This window comes from Tachyglossus aculeatus, chromosome 11 (assembly GCF_015852505.1).
Source record: "Tachyglossus aculeatus isolate mTacAcu1 chromosome 11, mTacAcu1.pri, whole genome shotgun sequence".
Taxonomy (NCBI): domain Eukaryota; kingdom Metazoa; phylum Chordata; class Mammalia; order Monotremata; family Tachyglossidae; genus Tachyglossus; species Tachyglossus aculeatus.
In genome coordinates, this window is record NC_052076.1 from 21,539,245 (window position 1) to 21,559,274 (window position 20,030).

The window sequence follows — 20,030 nt, forward strand, 5'->3', positions numbered from 1 at the left end:
GTGCTCCTTTGGGGGGCAGGGGGTGGGCGGGGGTCCCCTGGAGGCCGAGCAGGGGGAGGGGAGAGCAGGGCAGGGGGGGGGGGAGAGCGGAGCGCGCGGCGGCGTCCCTCGGGAGGAGGAACCGGGGTGCGGGGCGGGGGTTCCCTGAGACGACGGGTTGACGGAGCGGCACTTTAAGCGGAGCTCCCCCCACTCCTTGCCCCAGCACCCTTCACCATCCCCCTCCTCCCTAGAGGGGCACTGGGGACCGGGGCAGGGCTCACATCAACCCCGACTTCGCTCCGCAAAGCTGCCGCCTCTCCCCAGTGCCTTCCTCATCCTCTTTCTCCTCCTCCCTCCTCCCGCCTCCTCCTCCCCTTCCTTCCCCCTTCCTCCTCCCGCTTCTCTTCCTCCTTCGCGTCCATCCCCCGCCCCCGCCCGCTTCGCTCCCCCCCCGCCGCCTCCGCGGTGCTCCGGCCGGTGCTGCAAACTGAAGCGGCGGCGGGGAAAAGGGGGTCAGCGCGGAGCGGGGGACAAGTGAGGAAGAGCAGAGGGGGCGGGAGAGGAGGAAGAGGAAGGGGAAAAGGGGAGGAGAGGGAGGAGAAGTGGAGGAGGAGGGGAGGAGAGGGGGAGGAGAAGGAGGAGGAGGGGAGGAGAGGAGAAGAGGGGGAGGAGAAGGAGGAGGAGGGAAGGAGAGGGGAGAAGAGCGGGGAGGAGGAGGAGGAGGTGAAGGAGAGGGAGGAGGGGGCCGAGGGAGGGGACCAGCGTGTCCAGGAGCCCCCACCCCGCCCCCACACCTTCCGGGCTCAGGTCTGGCGTCCCCAATCCCACTGGGGACCACCCGGCCTGGGGGTAGAACGAGGGGTGCCCGCGGATGGAGAGGAGAGCGGTCGAGCTGGCCCCAGCCTGACTGCCCAGCGCCAGGGGGTCAGCGATTCTAGCGGAGTAGCCGGCGGACCCAGCCGCGCTAGAGAAGGAGAGGAGGCGGCTGACCCAGCCGCGCTATAGAAGGGGAGGAGGCGGTCCACTTCCCGGAGGGGAGGAGGGAAGGAGGGCACCTGGCTGGCATCCCGCCCTCCCGCTCCCTCCCTCCCTTCCTCCTCCTCCTGTTCAGCCCCCGCCCCCGCAGACCAATCCGCACGCCGGCCGGCCTCTACCGCAGACGGGCCCGGGCTGCGGGGTGAGGGTCCCCGGTGGTCGGGGGTCACCGAGAGATCCCAGGATGGGCTTCAGGATGCGCGGCCCGCAGCACCTGGTCCTCAAGGTAAGAGCCGCGGGCGGGGGATGGGGGCAGGGGAGAGTGGAGAAGGGAGAGGGGAAGGGGGGAAAGGTAAGAGGGGAAAGGGGAGAGATGGAGGCCGGACCCTCTGAACCGGGGGACGAGGGCAAACTCTGTCCGGGCCTCCGGGAAGCCGGGCCGTCAGGGTGAACGGGAACTAGTTATTAGTCATTAGCTCCCCTCCCCAATCTGCTCTACCCAAAAGACCCCCACGCCCACCCCAGGCTCTGGTCTGACTGTGTTTTCCCCTCTCCTCTCCTACGTTCGGGCGGCATCCCGTCCCCCATCTCATGCCAGCCCCTGCCGCGGAAAGCGGGGGTAGGGGTGGGGGGGGGAGGGGGGAAGGGGGCGTTAGACAGGAGGGCCACCCCGTTCTGACCCAAAGACCCCAGCCCGTCGAACCTGCACCTCCGCGCCGGCCCCCAGCTCCCTCCAGCCCGAAGCTCTGGGGGCCGCTCTCCCCAGTTCCCCCGTCCCCGCCCCCGTCCACCCCTCCCTTCCCCGCAGAGAGTCGCCACCACGGCTTAGGACCGTCGTTCCCTGCCCACGAAGAGCCGGAGAGCAGACCCCCCCTCCAATCCTTTTCTCTCCCCAGAAGGGCCAGAGCGCCGACCCCCTCCTCTCTTCCTAGAAAGGCTAGAGCTCAGAACCGCCGCCTACCCCAGGCCCCAGAATGGCCGGAGTGCAGACCCCCTTCTTTCTCGGGAACGGCCGGAGCGCAGACCCCTCTCACCCACTTTGCCCGGAACGGCCGGAGCGCAGATCTCCATCTTTCCCTGGAACGGCCGGAGCGCAGATGCCCCCTTTCTCATTCTCACCTCCTTTCTCCCTCCCTCCCACGCCGTACTCCCCGGAGCGGCCGGAGCGCAAATCCCCCCCTCCCCCGGAGCGGCCAGAGTACAGTTCCCCACCCCTGTCCTCGGAAACTGTCGTAGCACAGACCCCCCCCCCCCCCCCCAACTTCTTCCTCCGGAGGGAGCGGAGCGCAGACACCCCAGCTCCCCACTGCCCTCTTCCTCCATCCCTTCCCAAGCCGCCCCGGCCCCCGATACAGCGCAATGCCGGCTTTGTGTCTGCAAGGAGGGAGAGCGCCGGTGCTCAGCCAAGCTGTTTCAGCACCTGGAGTTTAGGAAAGTGGCCAACTATCCGCCCCATTTCCGCCTGGTGAAGTTTTGAGTTCTTCTGGTTTTGTGAGGGCTTATTTGTCGTTGTTGTTTTACAGAGGTTACAGTGGGGGCCGATACCCAGCTGTTTCTTTGACTCTTTCTTGGAAAGAGCGAGAGGGGAGAAGGAGGAAGGAAAAAAAAAGAAACCAATTATCCGTATACATTGTCCCTAAAATCACGGGCGCAGTCCGTTCCCTGCACAGACCCACAGTCCGCCCAGGCCAGGGCTCTGCCTCTTACATAGGATCCAGAATGTTGGAAGAACCAGGCGGCAGTTGCTGTCTTTAGACACCTATCCTCATCATCATCATCATCATCATCAATCGTATTTATTGAGCGCTTACTGTGTGCAGAGCACTGTACTAAGCGCTTGGGAAGTACAAATTGGCAACATATAGAGACAGTCCCTACCCAACAGTGGGCTCACAGTCTAAAAGGGGGAGATAGAGAACAAAACCAAACATACTAACAAAATAAAATAAATAGAATAGATATGTATAAGTAAAATAAATAAATAAATAGAGTAATGAATATGTACAAACATATATACATATATACAGGTGCTGTGGGGAAGGGAAGGAGGTAAGATGAGGGGATGGAGAGGGGGACGAGGGGGAGAGGAAGGAAGGGGCTCAGTCTGGGAAGGCCTCCTGGAGGAGGTGAGCTCTCAGTAGGGTCTTGAAGGGAGGAAGAGAGCTAGCTTGGCGGATGGGCAGAGGGAGGACATCCTCATGGTTAGGGTTGGACCGGCCAACACCCCTGACTTTCCCCTCTCCCTCCCTGACTCCCTCGAATGACCCAGCACGGACTGCCCAACACCTCCTAACTGTCCCCATCTCTCCCCCAGTGACCCAACGCAGACCGAACAGTGATCGGGACATACTAAGCGCTTAACAAATACCATCATCATCACCATCCCACACCTCTGACTCTCCCCTCTTCCTCCCTGACTCCCTCGAGTGACCCAGCACGGACTGCCCAACACTGCTATTCCCATCTCTCCCCCAGTGACCCAGAACAGATAATAATAATAATAATGGCATTTATTAAGCACTTACTATGTGCAAAGCACTGTTCAAAGCGCTGGGGAGGTTACAAGGTGATCAGGTTGTCCCTCGGGGGGCTCACAGTCTTAATCCCCATTTTACAGATAAGATAAATGAGGCACAGAGAAGTTAAGTGATTTGCCCAAAGTCACACAGCTGACAATTGGCAGAGTCGGGATTGGAACACATGACCTCTGACTCCTAAGCCCACGGAGCCACACTGCTTCTCCAAATCATCCCACATCCCTGACTGTCCCCTCTCTGATCCCTGAATGTCCCCAGTGACCCCCACTATGGACCATCCATGACTCCCCCCAGCCACCCAGTTTGGACCATCCCACATCCCTGACTCTCCACTCTCCAACCATGACTCTCCCTAGTGGCCCAGTGCAAGCTGTCCAACTCCCCTGACTCTTCCAGTGACCCAGCACAGACCTCCCCACACACCGTCCCTGTCTCCCTGAGAGAGGGAAAAGCAATGTACTTTTTTCTGCAAAACAATTTCTGACTTCCATTTTTGTCTTCTGTTTGAGTCCATTCTACGGCCACAGCCATTTTATTTTAAATACCAGGAGGTTTGTTTATGTTTTCCCAAATAAAGAGGTAACCGTGGACCAAGACAAATCCTCAAGCAGGTCAGCAAACCGCAGGGAAGGAGGGGAAGGCTGTAAGGCAGAGATCACCGGAAAAGGGCCCTCCAATTGGTGAGGAGGCAGGACCCCCAGGGGGAGACAGTGATAAAGGAACTCAGCTGGAAAACCCATCTTTCTCAGTCTAGAATCCTTCATTCCACCAGGTCTCTGACAAGAGGAGCTGGCTCCATCCGGTAGAAACCCTGGCCTTGTCCCTCACACTCCACCCCCCCATATCGGTCCCCTGAGTTCAGCCCCAAACTCCTGATGGCACCCTGGCCAGCCGCGCTTGCACAGTGCCTCCCTGATGCATGTTGCAGCCCTGCTAGCCTGGGCACAGGAAGGGGCAGGGAGGGCCCCTAGCAGGTGGACACCGCCACCCTCTCCCACAACCCTTCTCATAGAAGATAGAGCCTTTCCCAGGCACCTGCACCTTGCACAGTCTCGGAGCCTGCCCAGCTGCTCCCACGGGGAGGGCATTGGGTGTCACAAACATGCCATGACAGAGTGGGAATCTAGGTGCCAAAGCAACTCTGGCAATTGGCCTCTCTGACACAGAAAAGAGTCCGGGCTGAAACGGGCAGAATTTCACCCCATCTCAGATTCCACGAGCTGCTGTTTGTTTAGATCTGTGAACTTTTCTTTGGTCCAGAGAAGGGTGGGGAGGAAAGAGGAGCTGGGAAAGTGTGTGACTCCCAGAGGAGTGAGGATCTGCTTCTGCCGACCTGACTCCCACTGCCAGCTCCTCGAGCGTCCCGGTGCCCCGGTCAGAACAGGCCCCTGGGCTGGATTGGACTAGGGGCTGGCCCAGGGGGGCCTGGAGCACGGGCTCAGGGTCTAACAACAACTCCTCCTGGTTGCTTCCTATGCTGCCTTGTCAAGGCAGGGAGAGGAAAGAGTCAGGGATGTTGGGTGGTTCATACTGGGCCACTGGGGAGAGTCAGAGATGGAGACAGAAGAGTCAGGGGTGTTGAAAAGCCCATGCCAAGTCAATGGGGGAGAGTCAGGGATGGAGAGGGGAGAGTCAGGGGTGTTGGGTGGTCCATCCCTAACCGTGAGGGTGGGTGTCCAGGAGGGCAACCAGCCCGGGCTTCTTCACAGTGTCCTGGAGCCCCATCAGAAATAGAGTCCTGAGCTGGGCAGTCCATGGGGCTGGACAGGGCAAGGGTAGGGGCCTGGTGTCATGATGTGAAGTTGTTAGACCACTCAGTTCCCTTCCCGAGGAGGTGAAGCCTTCCCGCTGCAGCCACCTGAGACAGGAAAGCAGGTGTTCCTGTAGCCCTAGAGTGACCTGGGCTGGAGGGACGCCGGTGAGGCAGGATCAGGGTAGATGTTGTTCTCGCTGAGGATGCAGGAGCCTCAAAGGCAGGGACTGAGGCTGCAGAGGCTGGGCTGGGGCCTTCCTGGGAGACGAGGAGCGGGAAGAGGAAGGAAGGGCTCCATCCACATTGACAGTGAGTCTGATGGGCAGGATGCATTTCCAGAGGCAAACGACCGACCGGGTGAAACTAGCCTAAACTGAGCCCCAGGGGGTCCTTCCAGGCTCTGCTTTCACGGAGAAGCGACTCAGCCTCTTAGCTGTTTCCTTCTATGCTTGCCACTTGTCAAGGAAGTGTGAATATCTCCCAGCCACTGGAGCGGTGGAGCTAGGGAGCAAGACAACAAGACGGAGAGGGAGAGAGACAGAGAGGGAGAGAGAGGGAGACACAGAGAGAGATATAGAGGGAAAGAGACAGAAAGGGCGGCGGGGGGAGAGGTGAATATCTACCAGCCACTGGAGTGGTGGAGCCAGAGAGCAAGACAAAGAGGGAAAGAGACAGAGAGAGAGGGGGACAGGGGGACAGAAACAGACAGAAACAGAGATGGAGAGAGACGGAGAGGACTAGAGGGAGAGGTGAATATCTCCCAGGCACTGAAGCGGTGGAGCCAGCAAGAAAGACAGAAAGAAAGAGAGGGAGAGAGACAGAGAATGAGACAAAGTCAGAGAGTGAAAGAGACAGAAAGGTGAGGTGAAAGAGAGGGAAAGGGGGAAGGAGAGAAACAGGGAGAGATCGAGTGAGAGGGAGAGGTTAGGGAAAGAGAAAGAGAGAAGGTGAGACACAGGGAGAGAAAAGGAGAGAGGGAGAGAGAGACAGTGAAGAAGAGAAAGGGCCTGAGAGAAGAGAGGGAGAAGAGACTTAGAGACAAAGGAAAGGGAGAGAGAGATAGAGAAGAGAGAGACACAAAGGAAGAGAGACAGAGACAGAGGTAGAGAAAGATAGTGATGTAAGGGCTGTCGAATTTAAGCCAAGATGAGCATCTAGACCTTTATGATGGCCGCCTCAGGTCCAAGGGACAGAGAGGCAGGAAATGTGAGGGGGGGTCGGGGATGGGGGGTGAGGGGAGGAGGAGTGGAGAGACAGGCCAGGAGCCTGAGGGTCAGAGCTGGCTTGTGGTCTGTATCTTTCCCTACTCGCTGCTGACTCTGGCTGCACTCTCTAAGGGGTGCCTCCCCTCACCCTTGCTCTATGCCCACCTAACGGCCCCACAACCTGTGCCTGTCCACTGACCCCTGCCCTGTGCTCACCCACTGGCCCCTGCTCTGTGCCCATCTACTGCGGCCCTGCCCCGTATTCTCCAACTGCACCTTACTTGGAGCTCAGCCACCAGCCCCTTTTCTTATGCTCACCTACCACACCCCTGTTCTGTGCCTACCCACTGCACCCTGTCCTGTGCACAGCCACTGGCCTCCTGCCCTGTGCCCACCCACTGCCCCTTCCTTTGTGCCCATCTGCTACACCCTGCCCTACTCCCACCTACCAGCCCTTATCCTGGGCCTGCCCACCTATCAGTGCTACTCCCTGGAGTGAGATGGGGCTGGGGCCCATGGGGCTCCCAGCTTTGGGCAAAACCTCCACTTTCACTGGCAATCAATCAATTATCAATTGTATTTCCTAAGCACCCTCTGCGTGCTTGGGAAAGTGTAACATCAGGCACTAACCCTGCCCGTGAGGCCTTTCCAGTCTTGCGGATGACACAAGCCTGGAAATTCTTTGCCAACTGGAGGAGAGGGTGTGAGGAGGAAGAGGGGGTGAGGAGGAGGGGAAAGGGAGGGGAGGGGTAGGGAGAAGGAGGTAAGGCTGGATTCCTAGCCCAGCTCTCCCTGTGGCTCTGACAAGACCCGAGAGTTTCTTACAACCCAAAATCTGTAGTGTGAGAGGACTCCCGCTGGCCCCCACTGGACAATCGGAGCCCTGATTGACCCCGTCCCCTCTGGGCAGCCTGGAATCCGAGGTGGGAGGTCGGCTTGTGTCTGCCCTGCATCTGGGGGCTCTAGTGTGAGGGGCTGTCCATCTCTGCCGGGCTTCAGCAAGGTGGGGCCTTGGGCCTGTCCGCCCCTCCCTCCCTCTGCCGGTGAGTCAGTTCTGCAGAGGGCATAATGGCGTCTGTTCCTGCTTCTCCCTGAAAAGCTAAGACACAGTGACTGCACAGCTCCAACTGAACACAGGCGAACCAACAAGGAACCAGTCCTGCAGGATTTAGGACGGACGGATGGATCGACGGACGGACGGATGGACTGCCTGCCTGCCAGCCCCCCTGCCTGCTTGTCTGCCTGCCTGCTGGTCGGTGAAACTCAGGGCAGGGCAGGACTTGGCAGTACTAGGGCTGAGAATCCTGACCAGGGTTGAAGAAGCCTGAGGGTGCCTGGAGCCCAGGCCCGCTGCCCTCGCTGCTGCTCAGAGCAGTGACCCAGTCACTGTGGGGCAGCAAGACTGTGATGGCCTCTTTGTTGCTGCACAGTTGTTGTTGGTGGTGGGGGTCTCTTTTGGGGGAGGGGTGGTTTGCCATCATCCATCTCTCACCAGCTGGGGCTGCATCACACCCATTTCGCAGATGGGGCTTAGAAAGGCTGGCAGGCGCCCAACCCCAAGCTAATCCCTGGCTTCTGTTTGAGCCCCACATACCTCCTTCCCAAAGCCAGCTTCCACTGCCATGGCCAGAAGCTCCACAAAAAAAAACCCTTTTGTCTCCCTGGCCTCAGGCACTGGTGGGCAAAGCTATTGTCTGGATGGGGGACACACTGCTCAGCAGACCCCACTGGCTTGCAAGGCCCAGAGTGGACTGTACCTTCCAGCCCCACCACCCCTGAGCAATGCCCTTTGTGGTCCAGGCCGAGGCCACCATGGCTGCCACAGCCATCTCAGTTGGGGGCTGGGGACATGCTGGGAAGGGCCGGGGCTGGATGAGGGACTAGAGCCTCCTTGGTAGGCCTGGGGATGGGACTGGGGCAGGGCTGGACTGGCACCAGAGGGCTGGGGACACCCCAGGCGGGACTGGGACTGGATGTAGGACCAGAGCCTCTTGGGCAGGCCTGGAGTTGGGATTGAGGCAGGGCTGGACTGGCACTGAAGGTAGGACAGAGGCAGAGAGAGGGGCCAGGTCTGGGCCAGCAAACAGGGCTGGGGCTGAGCTAGGGCTGGGGCCAGGACAGGGGGCAGGCCTGGAGCGGGCAGGATCCAGGGCAGGGGCCGGGACAGGGGCTCCGGTAGGGTTGGGATAAGCTAGGGCTGGACCAGGGCAGGAGCTGGGGCAGGGGCCAGAGCAGAGGCTGGGGCTGGGGCAGAGATGGGGCTGAGCTAGGCCTGGACTTGAGCAGGTGCCGGGGCCAGAGTGGGGGCAGGCTTTGTGTAATAAATCCACAGAAACAGGATTTCTGAAAGGAGGCAGAGGGGAAGCTCTGCTCCATCTCTTCCTTCACATCACCAGAGTGCCTGGGTACCCAGAGAGAAGTACTGGGTATGTGGAGATTAGCCAGACAAGGGGATGGCTCAGGTGGGCTGGGGGCCAGGGGGGCCAAGGGCGGTTAAGATATCTGGCTGGGATATCGGTGGTCCTGGCTGGGAGTCAGCAGTGGAGGCATTAAGGACCCGGGGCCCAACTCTCGATCCAACAGAGACCCAGCTCACTGCTTATCTGGGTCTGGTCTGGAGTATTTTACTGCTCTTCAATAGGATGGCAGGTGGTCTGGAGGGGAGGCTAGGCCTGCTCTGCAGGGGGTAGGTTTGGGGGCATCGTGGGTCAGAATGGATGGTGGGGGTCAGAGGGAGCCCTGGGGATCAGAGTGGGTGGTGAGGGTCAGAGGGGGCACTGGGGGTCAGAGAGGAGAACTGTAGGGGCAAGCCCTGGGCTGGGTGGACTGCGGGGCTGAGCCGAGGTCAGTCCAGACAGTGGTCTGGTGCTAAGCTATGGAGTGGACTGGGCATTGAATTGGGCCCCTGATCCTGGCCCCAACTCTGCTCTTGCCCGCTGGCCAAGCCACTTCAGCTTTCTGGGTCTGTTTTCACCCAGCCTCTCCCCACTGGAGGTTGGAGAGGTTTGCAGACCATGTGTATGTGTGTGTGTGGTGGTAGGGTGAGGGGAGAATGGGAGGGGAGGGCGCTTCAGGGTCATATAATGATGTGTGCCCCCCCCTCGCCCCCTACCACAGTCTGACACCAAAGGGACAAGCAGTTTGCTTTATTTTTATTTTATGTGGGTTTGAAAAGATGTTACTTAACCAACTCCCTTGGCCAAGAACAGTGAAGAACGACACTATCTCCCCCTCAGACTCAGCCGTGCACAGAGCCCACGCGAGTCCCAAGCTTCTACAGGGGCAGCAAAATCAAGCATGGATAAACATCCTGTGGGCTTCTCGCGGGCTCCACGCCTGAAATCCGCTCTGCCCGGCCACACTGCCTCTCCTCCCCAGCTGTTACCCTGCCACCCCACCACCCCATCACCGCTTCACCCTTCCTGGGAGGAGAGGGGAGGCCTGAGGGTGGCGAGTTTGTGATTGAAACCCTTCTCGATGCGGGGGTGTCTGTTCCCGGGCAGACGGACAGGGTGGGGACACCCTCCACACCAGGCCGAGATAAAGGGGGGGAGACGAGCCTGGAGCCTGAAGGCCCGGGGGGCTCTGAGGTTAAAGCAGCATGGCTCTGTGTCAAGAGCACGGGCTTGGGAGTCAGAGGTAATGGATTCTAATCCTGCCTCCGCCGCTTATCAGCCGTGTGACTTTGGGCAAGTCACTTAACTTCTCTATGCCTCAGTTACCTCATCTGTAAAATGAGGATGAAGACTGTGAGCCCCACGTGGGACAACCTGTTCACCTTGTATCCCCCCCAGCGCTTAGAACAGTGCTTCGCACATAGTAAGCGCTTAACAAATACCATCATTATTATTATTATTATTATTGCTGCCCCTCCGGCCCGGCCTCGGTCCCAGTCCCGGTCCTTATCACCGCCGTCCCCTGGATCAGGGCAGCTTCCTGTCTCGGGATCTCTCCCGGGTGACTGGCTCAGCGAGAGCCAGAGCCGACCCTGGCCAGAGCACAGGCAGAAACCACCCCCCAATTACCTCTCCCAACACACAGAGTCACACACCCACACACCCCCGCCACACCCACAGAGTCACTCCCTGTCCCAGTCCCTTGCTCCCGTCCCCGCCCCCGGTTCGCGGGCAGGGCTCCGTTCACCTCTCCCGGCCCTATCGCACCTGCCGGAAACGCTGCCCTGAGGCCAAGGGATCGGCAGCTCCGCAGCAAAATCCCGAGGTTAGTGTAGTCCCAGAGAGAAGGCGCCGTAGTGTAGGTCAGCCAGCCCGAAGGATGTAGGTTCGGACCAATCCGGGGGAACTCGAGGAAGGGCTTGGAAGGGGGATCTAGGGAGTTACTCTGCCAGCCCAGGGGCTCCTGGGTAAGAGTAACCAGCGCTTAGAACAGTGCTCTGCATATAGTAAGCGCCTAACAAATGCCATCATTTACCCCGGGGCCAGGGAGCGACCCTCACTCTCCTTCACCTCCTTCCTATCCACCTTCCCATCCACTCTGGCTCCCTCCCTTCTTCAACCTCCCCATCACCCTCCCTACCCTTCTTCCATCGTCCCTCCCCCTCTACTCTCCCACTCCCTCCCTACTTCTATTGTCCCGCTCTACCTTCCCACCCACTCTCCCTCTTTCTCCCTCCCCCTCCCCCTCCTCCTCCCTCCCTTCTTTTATCTCCCCCTCCCCCACTACTCTCCCACTCACTCTCCCTCTCTCCCTTCTCCTTCCCCACCCCCTCCTCCCCTTTTTCTGTCTCCCCACTTCCTTTACCCTCCCATCCACTCTCCCTCCCTCCAACCCTCCTGCCCTTCCCCTACCCAACTTTTCTTCTATCTCCCCCTCCCCACCCACCCTACTACCCATTTTCTCCCTCTGTCTTTCCTGCCCCCATCCCCTCCCGCCCTTTCTCTCCATCCTCCTATCATTCACTGCTTCCCTCTGTCCCTTCTGCCTTTCCCCCCCTCCTCTCCTTCTTCTATCTCCCCCTCCCCATCCACCTCCCCTACACTCTCCATCCATCCCTCCTGCCCGTCCCCCTCCTCATCCCTTCTTTTATCCCCCTTTCCCCATCAACCCTACCACCCACTCTCTCCCTCCCTCCATCCCTTCTGCCCTTTCCCCTCCCCACCACATTTTCTATCTCCCCTCCACCCTCCCACTCCCACTCTCCCTCCCTCCCTCCCTCCCTCCTGCCCTTTCCCTCTCCTCACCCTTTCTTCTATATCCCCCTCCCCACATACTTTCTCCCTTCCTTTCTCCCTCCCTCCAGCCCTTACCCCTCCCCCAATCCCCCATCCTTTACATCCACCCTCCCTCCGGCCCTTCTGCCCCCATCCTTCACATCCACCCTCCCTCCCCTCTCTCTACTTCTCCCCCCCCCCCACCCTCCCTCTCTAATCTCCTCCGTTCTAATTAACCTTTACAAAGCGCCTGGAGGGGGAGGTCGGGTGTCCCTCGCAGCCCTCCCCCGCATGTCACCCACTCTAAAAGGTTAATGGTCCATGAGCGACTTCTCCGCAGAATCCACCCGGCTCTGCAGACCAAACTGTGCTTGGGCAGAGCTGGTCCTCCAGGGATTGGTCTCTCCTCTGAAATCTCTGAATCTCCCTGGGGACTCTGGGGGTTGGTTAGGGCCCTCATTCCTGCCCTGGCTACTATCCAAGCCACAACCCCAGCTACATCCTGGCTACTGTCCCAGCTACTGCTCTGCCTACTATTCCAGCAGTGGTCTGGCTACTGTTCTGGCTACTGCCCTGGTTACTCTCTCAGTTACAACTTGGCTATTGTACTGGCTATTGTCCTGGCTACTTTCCCAACTATAACCTGGCTAACATCCAAATTTCTGCTGTGACTATGGCCTGGCTAAAGTCCCAGCTTCTGTCCCAGCTACAGCCAGGTTACTGTCCTGGTTACTGCCCTGGCTAATGTCCTGGCTATTGCCCTGGCCACTGTCTTGTCTACTGCTCAGACTCCAACCCACTGCCAGGCTGGGGCTGGTTGGGTAGGACCCTGGCTTTCCCAGTGGTAATGAGGAGGGCCTGGCTGGTGGAGACCAGAGCTGCTGACTGCAGAGACAGGAGCTCTGCATGGGACAGGGACTGTGTCCAGCCTGATTATTTGTAACCACTCCAGTGCTTAATACAGTGCTTGGCACATATTAAGTGCTTAACAAACACCACACATCTAATAATGATTAGACCACAGCTGGGTAAGTGTGTCCCAGCTCAGGTCTCCAGGAGAGGAGCAAGGAATCTGGCTTTCTCCCTCCCTCCCGCTGTCCCTCCCACACTCTGCCTCCAATCAATCAATCAGTCAATCAGTCATATTTATTGAGCACTTACTGTGTGCAGAGCACTGTACTAAGCGCTTGGAAAGTACAAGTTGGCAACATATAGAGACAGTATCTATCCAACAGTGGGCTCACAGTCTAGAAGGGGGAGACAGAGAACAAAACCAAACATACTAACAAAATAAAATAAATAGAATAGATATGTACAAGTAAAATAAATAAATAAATAGAGTAATAAATATGTACAAACATATATACATATGTACAGGTGCTTTGGGGAAGGGAAGGAGGTAAGACGGGGGGATCGAGAGGGGGACGAGGGGGAGAGGAAGGAGGGGGCTCAGTCTGGGAAGGCCTCTTGGAGGAGGTGAGCTCTCAGTAGGGCCTTGAAGGGATGAAGAGAGCTAGCTTGGCGGATGGGCAGAGGGAGGGCATTCCAGGCCTGGGGGATGACGTGGGCCGGGGGTCGACGGTGGGACAGGTGAGAATGAGGCACGGTGAGGAGATTAGCAGCAGAGGAGTGGAGGGTGCAGGCTGGGCTGTAGAAGGAGAGAAGGGAGGTGAAGTAGGAGGGGGCGAGGTGATGGAGAGCCTTGAAGCCGAGGGTGAGGAGTTTCTGCCTGATGCGCAGATTGATTGGTAGCTACTGGAGATTTTTGAGGAGGGGAGTAACATGCCCAGAGCATTTCTGGACAAAGACAATCCGGGCAGCAGCATGAAGTATGCATTGAAGTGGGGGGAGACACGAGGATGGGAGATCAGAGAGAAGGCTGATGCAGTAGTCCAGACGGGATAGGATGAGAGCTTGAACGAGCAGGGTAGCGGTTTGGATGGAGAGGAAAGGGCGGATCTTGGCAATGTTGTGGAGCTGAGACCGGCAGATTTTGGTGACGGGTTGGATGTGAGGGGTGAATGAGAGAGCAGAGTCGAGGATGACACCAAGGTTGCGGGCTTGTGAGACGGGAGGGATGGTAGTGCCATCAACAGTGATGGGAAAATCAGGGAGAGAGCAGGGTTTGGGAGGGAAGACAAGGAGTTCAGTCTTGGACATGTTGAGTTTTAGGTGGCGGGCAGACATCCAGATGGAGATGTCCTGAAGGCAGGAGGAGATGCGAGCCTGGAGGGAGGGGGAGAGAGCAGGGGCAGCGATGTAGATTTGGGTGTCATCAGCGTAGAGATGATAGTTGAAGCCGTGGGAGCGAATGAGGTCACCAAGGGAGTGAGTGTAGATCAAGAACAGAAGGGGACCAAGAACTGAACCTTGGGGAACCCCCACAGTAAGGGGATGGGAGGGGGAGGAGGAGCCTGCAAAAGAGACTGAGAATGAACGACCAGAGAGATAAGATGAGAACCAGGAGAGGACGGAGTCTGTGAAGCCAAGGTTGGATAGCGTGTTGAGGAGAAGGGGGTGGTCCACAGTGTTGAAGGCAGCTGAGAGGTCAAGAAGGATTAGGATAGAGTATGAGCCGTTGGATTTGGCAAGCAGGAGGTCATTGGTGACCTTTGAGAGGGCAGTTTCTGTGGAATGTAGAGGACGGAAGCCAGACTGGAGGGGGTCGAGGAGAGAGTTGGTGTTGAGGAATTCGAGGTAGCATATGTAGACAACTCGTTCAAGGAGTTTGGAAAGGAAAGGTAGGAGGGATATGGGGCGATAACTAGAAGGTGAGGTGGGGTCAAGAGAGGGTTTTTTTAGGATGGGAGAGACATGGGCATGTTTGAAGGCAGAGGAGAAGGAACCAGTGGAGAGTGAGTGATTGAAGATGGAAGTTAAGGAAGGGAGAAGGGATGGAGCGAGAGATTTCATTAGATGAGAGGGAATGGGGTCAGAAGCACAGGTGGCTGGAGTAGCACTTGAGAGGAGGGAGGAGAGCTCTTCTGAGGATACTGCTGGGAAGGATGGGAGAGTAGCAGAGAGTGTTGAGAGCCGGGGGGTTGGAGAAGGGGGGGGAGTGACTTTGGGGAGGTCGGACCTGATGGATTTAATTTTGTTAATGAAGTAGGAGGCCAGATCGTTGGGGGTGAGGGAAGGAGGAGGGGGAGGAACTGGGGGCCTGAGAAGGGAGGCCCTGCCTCTTCCCCTCCCTCCAATGGACACTCACAGGCCTGGGGAAGCCCAAGAGGTCTGAAGAGGAAGACCCTACACTGGGGACCTCCCTCAGAGGAGGTTCCAGAGGATCCAGCTGGCCAACGGGCTGACCAGTCAGTTTCTTTTGGTCCTTGTCTCTGCAGGCTCTGCTTCTGTGCCTGGGCCCTGTTTCAGCGACCCTCCACGACCACTACTGTGAGAGCCTGGCCCCTGCGGGCAACACCACTGGTGAGCAATGGCGGCTGGGTCGTGGGGGTACAGGATCTGGCATGTATGTGTGTGTGAGTGTGTTTGTGTGGTTATGAGAGGGTGGGGGTTGTGAAGGGGACCCTCCTAGACTGTGAGCCCATTGTTGGGTAGGTACCGTCTCTATATGTTGCCGACTTGAACTTCCCAAGCGCTTACTGCAGTGCTCTGCACTCAGTAAGCGCTCAATAAATGTGATTGAATGAATGAATGAATGGGGCCATGGAGGTGGGGTGGAGCCCTGGAAGGTGTCCCTGCCCCCCACCAGGCTTGGGCTCTGCAGGAGGTTCAGGGGTCCCAGGCTGCTGAGCTGTATTGGTGGAGGAACCTGAGAAAGAGATTAAGATGGAAAGGCCAAAGAGATAGGAGGAGAACTAGAAGAGGATAGTGTCAGTGAAGCCAAGGCTGGTTAATGTTTCCTGGAGAAGGGGGTGGCCCACAGTGTCGACAGCAGCTGAGAGGCTGCGGAGGATCAGGATAGAGTAGAAGCCACTGGATTTGGCAAAAAGGAGGTATCGATGACCTTTGAGAGGGCAGTTTCCATGGAGTGAAGGGGACAGAAACCAGATTGGAGGGGGACAAGTAGGGATTTGGAGAAGTGAAGACAGTAAATGTAGGCAACTCACTCAAGGAGTCTAGAGAGGAACTGTAGGAGAGAGATGGGGCAATAACTGCAGGGAGCCATGAGATCGAGGGAGGGATTTTTTAGGATAGGGGATTCATGAGAAGCAGTGTGGCTCAATGAAAAGAGCACGGGCTTGGGAGTCAAAGGTCATGGGTTCTAATCCCGACTCCTACACTTGTCAGCTGTGTGACTTTGGGCAAGTCACTTATCTCCTCTGTGCCTCAGTTACCTCATCTGTAAAATGGGGATTAAGGTTGTGAGCTCCACATGGGACAACCTGATCACCTTGTATCCCCCCCAGTGCTTAGAACAGTGCTTCGCACGTAGTAAGTGCTTAACAAATGCTATTATCATTATTATTATTATTATTATTATCATTATGAGCACGTTTGAAAGCAGTAGGGAAGATGTCATTGGAAAGTGAACAGTTGAAGATAGCAGTCAGGGAGCGAAGAAGAGATAATGTGTGAAGGGATGGGGTCAGAGGTGCAAGTGGAGGGGGTAGAATTTTAGAGGAAGCAGGAGATCTCTGGAGATACTGCTGAGCGAGTAGAGGAAGGAGTGGAGTGGAGGAGGTGGAGTATAGGCTCAATTGTATTTATTGAGCACTTACTGTGTGCACAGCACTCTACTAATTGCTTGGGAGAGTACAATATAACAGAGTTGGTAGATTTGTTCCCTGACCAAAACAAGCTTACGGTCTAGCGGGGGAACCAGATATTAGTATAAATAAATAATTTACAGATATGGACATAAGTACTGTGGGGCTGAGAGAGGAGTGAATAAAGCGTGTAAATCCAAGAACAAGGGCAACAAAAAAAGGGAGTGGGAGAAGAAGAAATGAGGGCCCAGTTGGGAAAAGCCTCTTAAGAGAGATGTGTTTTTAATTCATTCATTCAATCACATTTATTGAGCACTTACTGTGTGCAGAGCACTGTACTAAGCGCTTGGGAATAAGGTTTTGAAGATGGGGAGAATGATCGTACCTGCTAGAAAACAGCATTATGGCTCTGTTCTCTCTCCCCCTGAGCCTGGGAGCCTCATCTAGTATGGGGATTGTGTTTGATCTGATTAACCTGCATCTACCCCATTGCTTAGAATAGTACTTGGCACATAGTAAGCATGAGAAGCAACATGGCCTAGTGGAAAGAGCATGGACTTGGAAGAGAGAGGACCAGTATTCTAATCCCATCTCTACCAATTGCTTGCTATGTGACCTTGAACAAGTCACTTAACCTCAGTTTTCTCAACTGTAAAATGGGGATTAAATTCATTCATTCAATCGTATTTATTGAGTGCTTACTGTGTGCAAAGCACTGTACTAAATCCTACTCCTCTCCTACTTAGACTATGAACCCCATGTGGGACAGGGACTGTGTCCAACCTGATTGACTTGTACCTACACCAGTGCTTAGAACAGTGTTTGACACATAGTAAGTGCTTAACAAACATTATTCAAAAATAAAAGGCAAAATTGATTGGATTTACCTTAATTTTCTCAAGTGGGCAGAGGAAGAAGTTTTTCTTCTCCCTTTGGCCAACTGGTTGTAGTGGAGTTTGCCCACATTCTCCCATTAGTCAATCAGTGGAATGTATTGAACACTGTGCGCAGAGCACTGTAATAAGTACTTGGGAGAGTTCAATAGAGTTGATAGACCCCTCTTCCCAGGCACTGGCCCTAGTCCCCTCCTCCTGCCCTCCCCCTTGCAGGGCAGGTCCTGCCATCCCCTACCTCTGTTCCCCAAAGAGAAGCATTTTATTCCTGAACGGAGTGGGGCCGGGCCTCACGGAGGGGAGTCATTTGACCTTGGAGACAGGAGATCTGATGAATAGCCCGGGCCTCCAGGTGATCAGTCTCCATCTGGCATCACACCCTGTGTTGCCCGAGAGAGCCCAGGCTACTGGGCCATTCTCCTGCCCTACACTGCCCCCCTGACCTGCCCCCTATTCTGCCCCTTGCTCTGCCCCCCACTCTGTCTCCTGCACTGTCTCTCCTGCCCCCGACCCTGTCTCTAGCCCTAATCCCCCCTACTCCCACCACGCCAGATCCACTGGCCAAGGCAGACACTCTGCCCTTTCGGGGGGCCCAGTATATCCCCGGGGGATTCCAGAGGCTCCCAAGCTCCACCTACCCCAGCCCTTCTCAATCAATCAGTGTGGCCTACTGGGTAGATCACGGGCCTGGGAATCAGAAGACCTAGGTTCTAATCCTGACTCCGCCTCCTAACCATTGTGTGATCTTGGGCAACTCAGCTTCCCTGGGCCTGTTTTCCTCACCTGTAAAACCAATCAATCAATGCAAAGCACTGTACAAGGTGCAGATCCAAGCACATGGGTGATGTAGAAGCAAGAGGAGGTAGGAGAAAGGAGAGCTTAATCCAAGATCTGGTCCTTCAATCACTTGATATCCATCCCACCCTCAGCCCCACAGCACTTACATGCATGTTTTAATTTATTTTATAAATGTCTATCTCTCCCTTTAGGCTGTAAGCTCCTTTTGGGGAGGGAGTGTGGCTACCAACTCTGTTGTAATGTGCTCTCCCAAGCCTCAGTACAATGCTCTACACGTAGTAGGCACTCAACAATAATGATAATAATGGTATTTAAGTGCTTACTATGTGCCAAGCACTGTTCTAAGTGCTGGGGTAGAAACAAGGTAATCTGGTTGTCCCACGTGGGGGTCACAGTCTTAATCCCCATTTTACAGATGAGGCAAAAAAGGGACAGAGAATTTAAGTGGCTTGCCCAAAGTCACACAGCAGATGAATGGTGGAGCCGAGACTAGAACCCATGTCTTCTGACTCCCAATCCCGTGCTCTTTCCACTGAGCCATGCTGCTTCTCTGTATCACTAATATCACTGATTGACTGATTGACTGGGAAAGGCCCCTTGGACAAGATGTGATTTTAATGTCTTTAAAGGTGGGGAGAATCGTGGTCTGCTGGATATGAAGTGGGAGAGAATACCAGGCCAAAGGGAGGATGTGGGAGAGGGGTCTATGGAGAGACAGATGAGACAAGGTTCAGTGAGCAGATTGGCATTACAGAAGTAAAGTGTGTGGGTTGGGTCATAGGAAATCAGTGAGGTAAGGTTGGAGGGGGAAGGTGGGGATTAAAAGCCTGTTTGCCCTCTTTTCTTAGACTGTGAGTCTCATGTGGGTCAGGGACTGTATCCAACAATTATTTTATATCTACCCCAGTACTTAGTGTTCTGATAGGCACATAGTAAGTGCTAAAATTACAAAAAAATCAATCAATTAAATTAATAGTATTTACTGAGTGCCTACAGTACGCAATACCCTGTACCAAGCAATGGAGAGATTCTTCTCCCTGCCCCTCTGGTTATCTCTATCTCTTTATTCCTCTCTGTCTCTTTCTGCCTTATCTCCTCTTGTCTTTGACTGCCTGAGGCTATCTCTCTATTTTCCTAATCCTCAGTCTCTCTCCACTTCAACCTGTATGTTTCTCTTTCCCTGAATCTCTCTATTTCTGCCTCTACTTCTGTCTGCTTATCCTTGTTTCTCTTCTCCTTTGTCCATTTCTTTGCTCCTCTGTCCCTGTTCCTGGATCACTCTCTCTGAGTTGCTCTGTCTCTCCCTGGCAGTCTGTCTCTGCCCTGGCTTCTTGTAGCCGTTCTGATAATAATTATTTATTATTGTTATTGTTGATGTTATTATTATTGTTGAGGTTTATTGTTGATTACAATATTATTGATTATAATAATAAGAACCGTTGCATTTTATAAGCATTTACTACCTGTCAAACACTGCTCTAAGCACTCCCTGCCCAACGTGGGACTTGCAGGATAAGTAAAGGGGAGAATGGGGACTGAATTTCTCCGAATTTCCAGAAAGCATTTTACAGTTCTGATAGAAAAGCTGGGTGACTCCTTTCTCTGTCCCCTGCAGCCACTGGGCCTCCTCTACCCGAATTTGGGCCTCAGCTCCTGCTCGGGTCAGGGAGGGAGTGGGGAAGGGGCAGGGAGAGGGGTGGGGGCAGGAAGCGGGAGTCGAGCAGGGCGGAGTGGAGGCTGCGGGCCAGGAAAATTCTCCCATGAAGATGAAACTGCCCCTGGGTCGGGGCAACAGTAACCCCGACAGTAACCAATCATACCCCGCTTGCACCTCCCCACAACTTCCCCAGGTCTTCACGGTCTACGAGATCCCCTCTAGTTCTGCCTGGACTCAAACGCATAGGTCAAAGCAGCACCTGCAGTCACAGCGCTACTCTCCCCCTCTGTCTCCTCCTCCTCTTCCATATAAGCGCAGGGAGGGGGTATCTGGGGCTGGCCTTGAAGACAGGGCTAGGAGGAGGGGTTAATAGAGGCTAGCTCGGAGCCAAC

The 20,030-nt window shown here is 55.7% G+C and overlaps 1 protein-coding gene across 1 annotated transcript in view; it reads left to right on the top strand.

The window, feature by feature from the left end:
- The first annotated feature begins 761 nt into the window (after positions 1 to 761).
- Positions 762 to 20,030, top strand: part of CRHR1 (corticotropin releasing hormone receptor 1) — a 31,630-nt gene continuing 12,361 nt past the window's right edge. The window contains exons 1-2 of the mRNA XM_038754568.1: positions 762 to 1,243; positions 14,962 to 15,046. Coding sequence (XP_038610496.1) covers positions 1,202 to 1,243; positions 14,962 to 15,046 — 127 coding nt within the window. The 5' untranslated portion in view covers positions 762 to 1,201. The remainder of the gene's footprint in view (positions 1,244 to 14,961; positions 15,047 to 20,030) is intronic.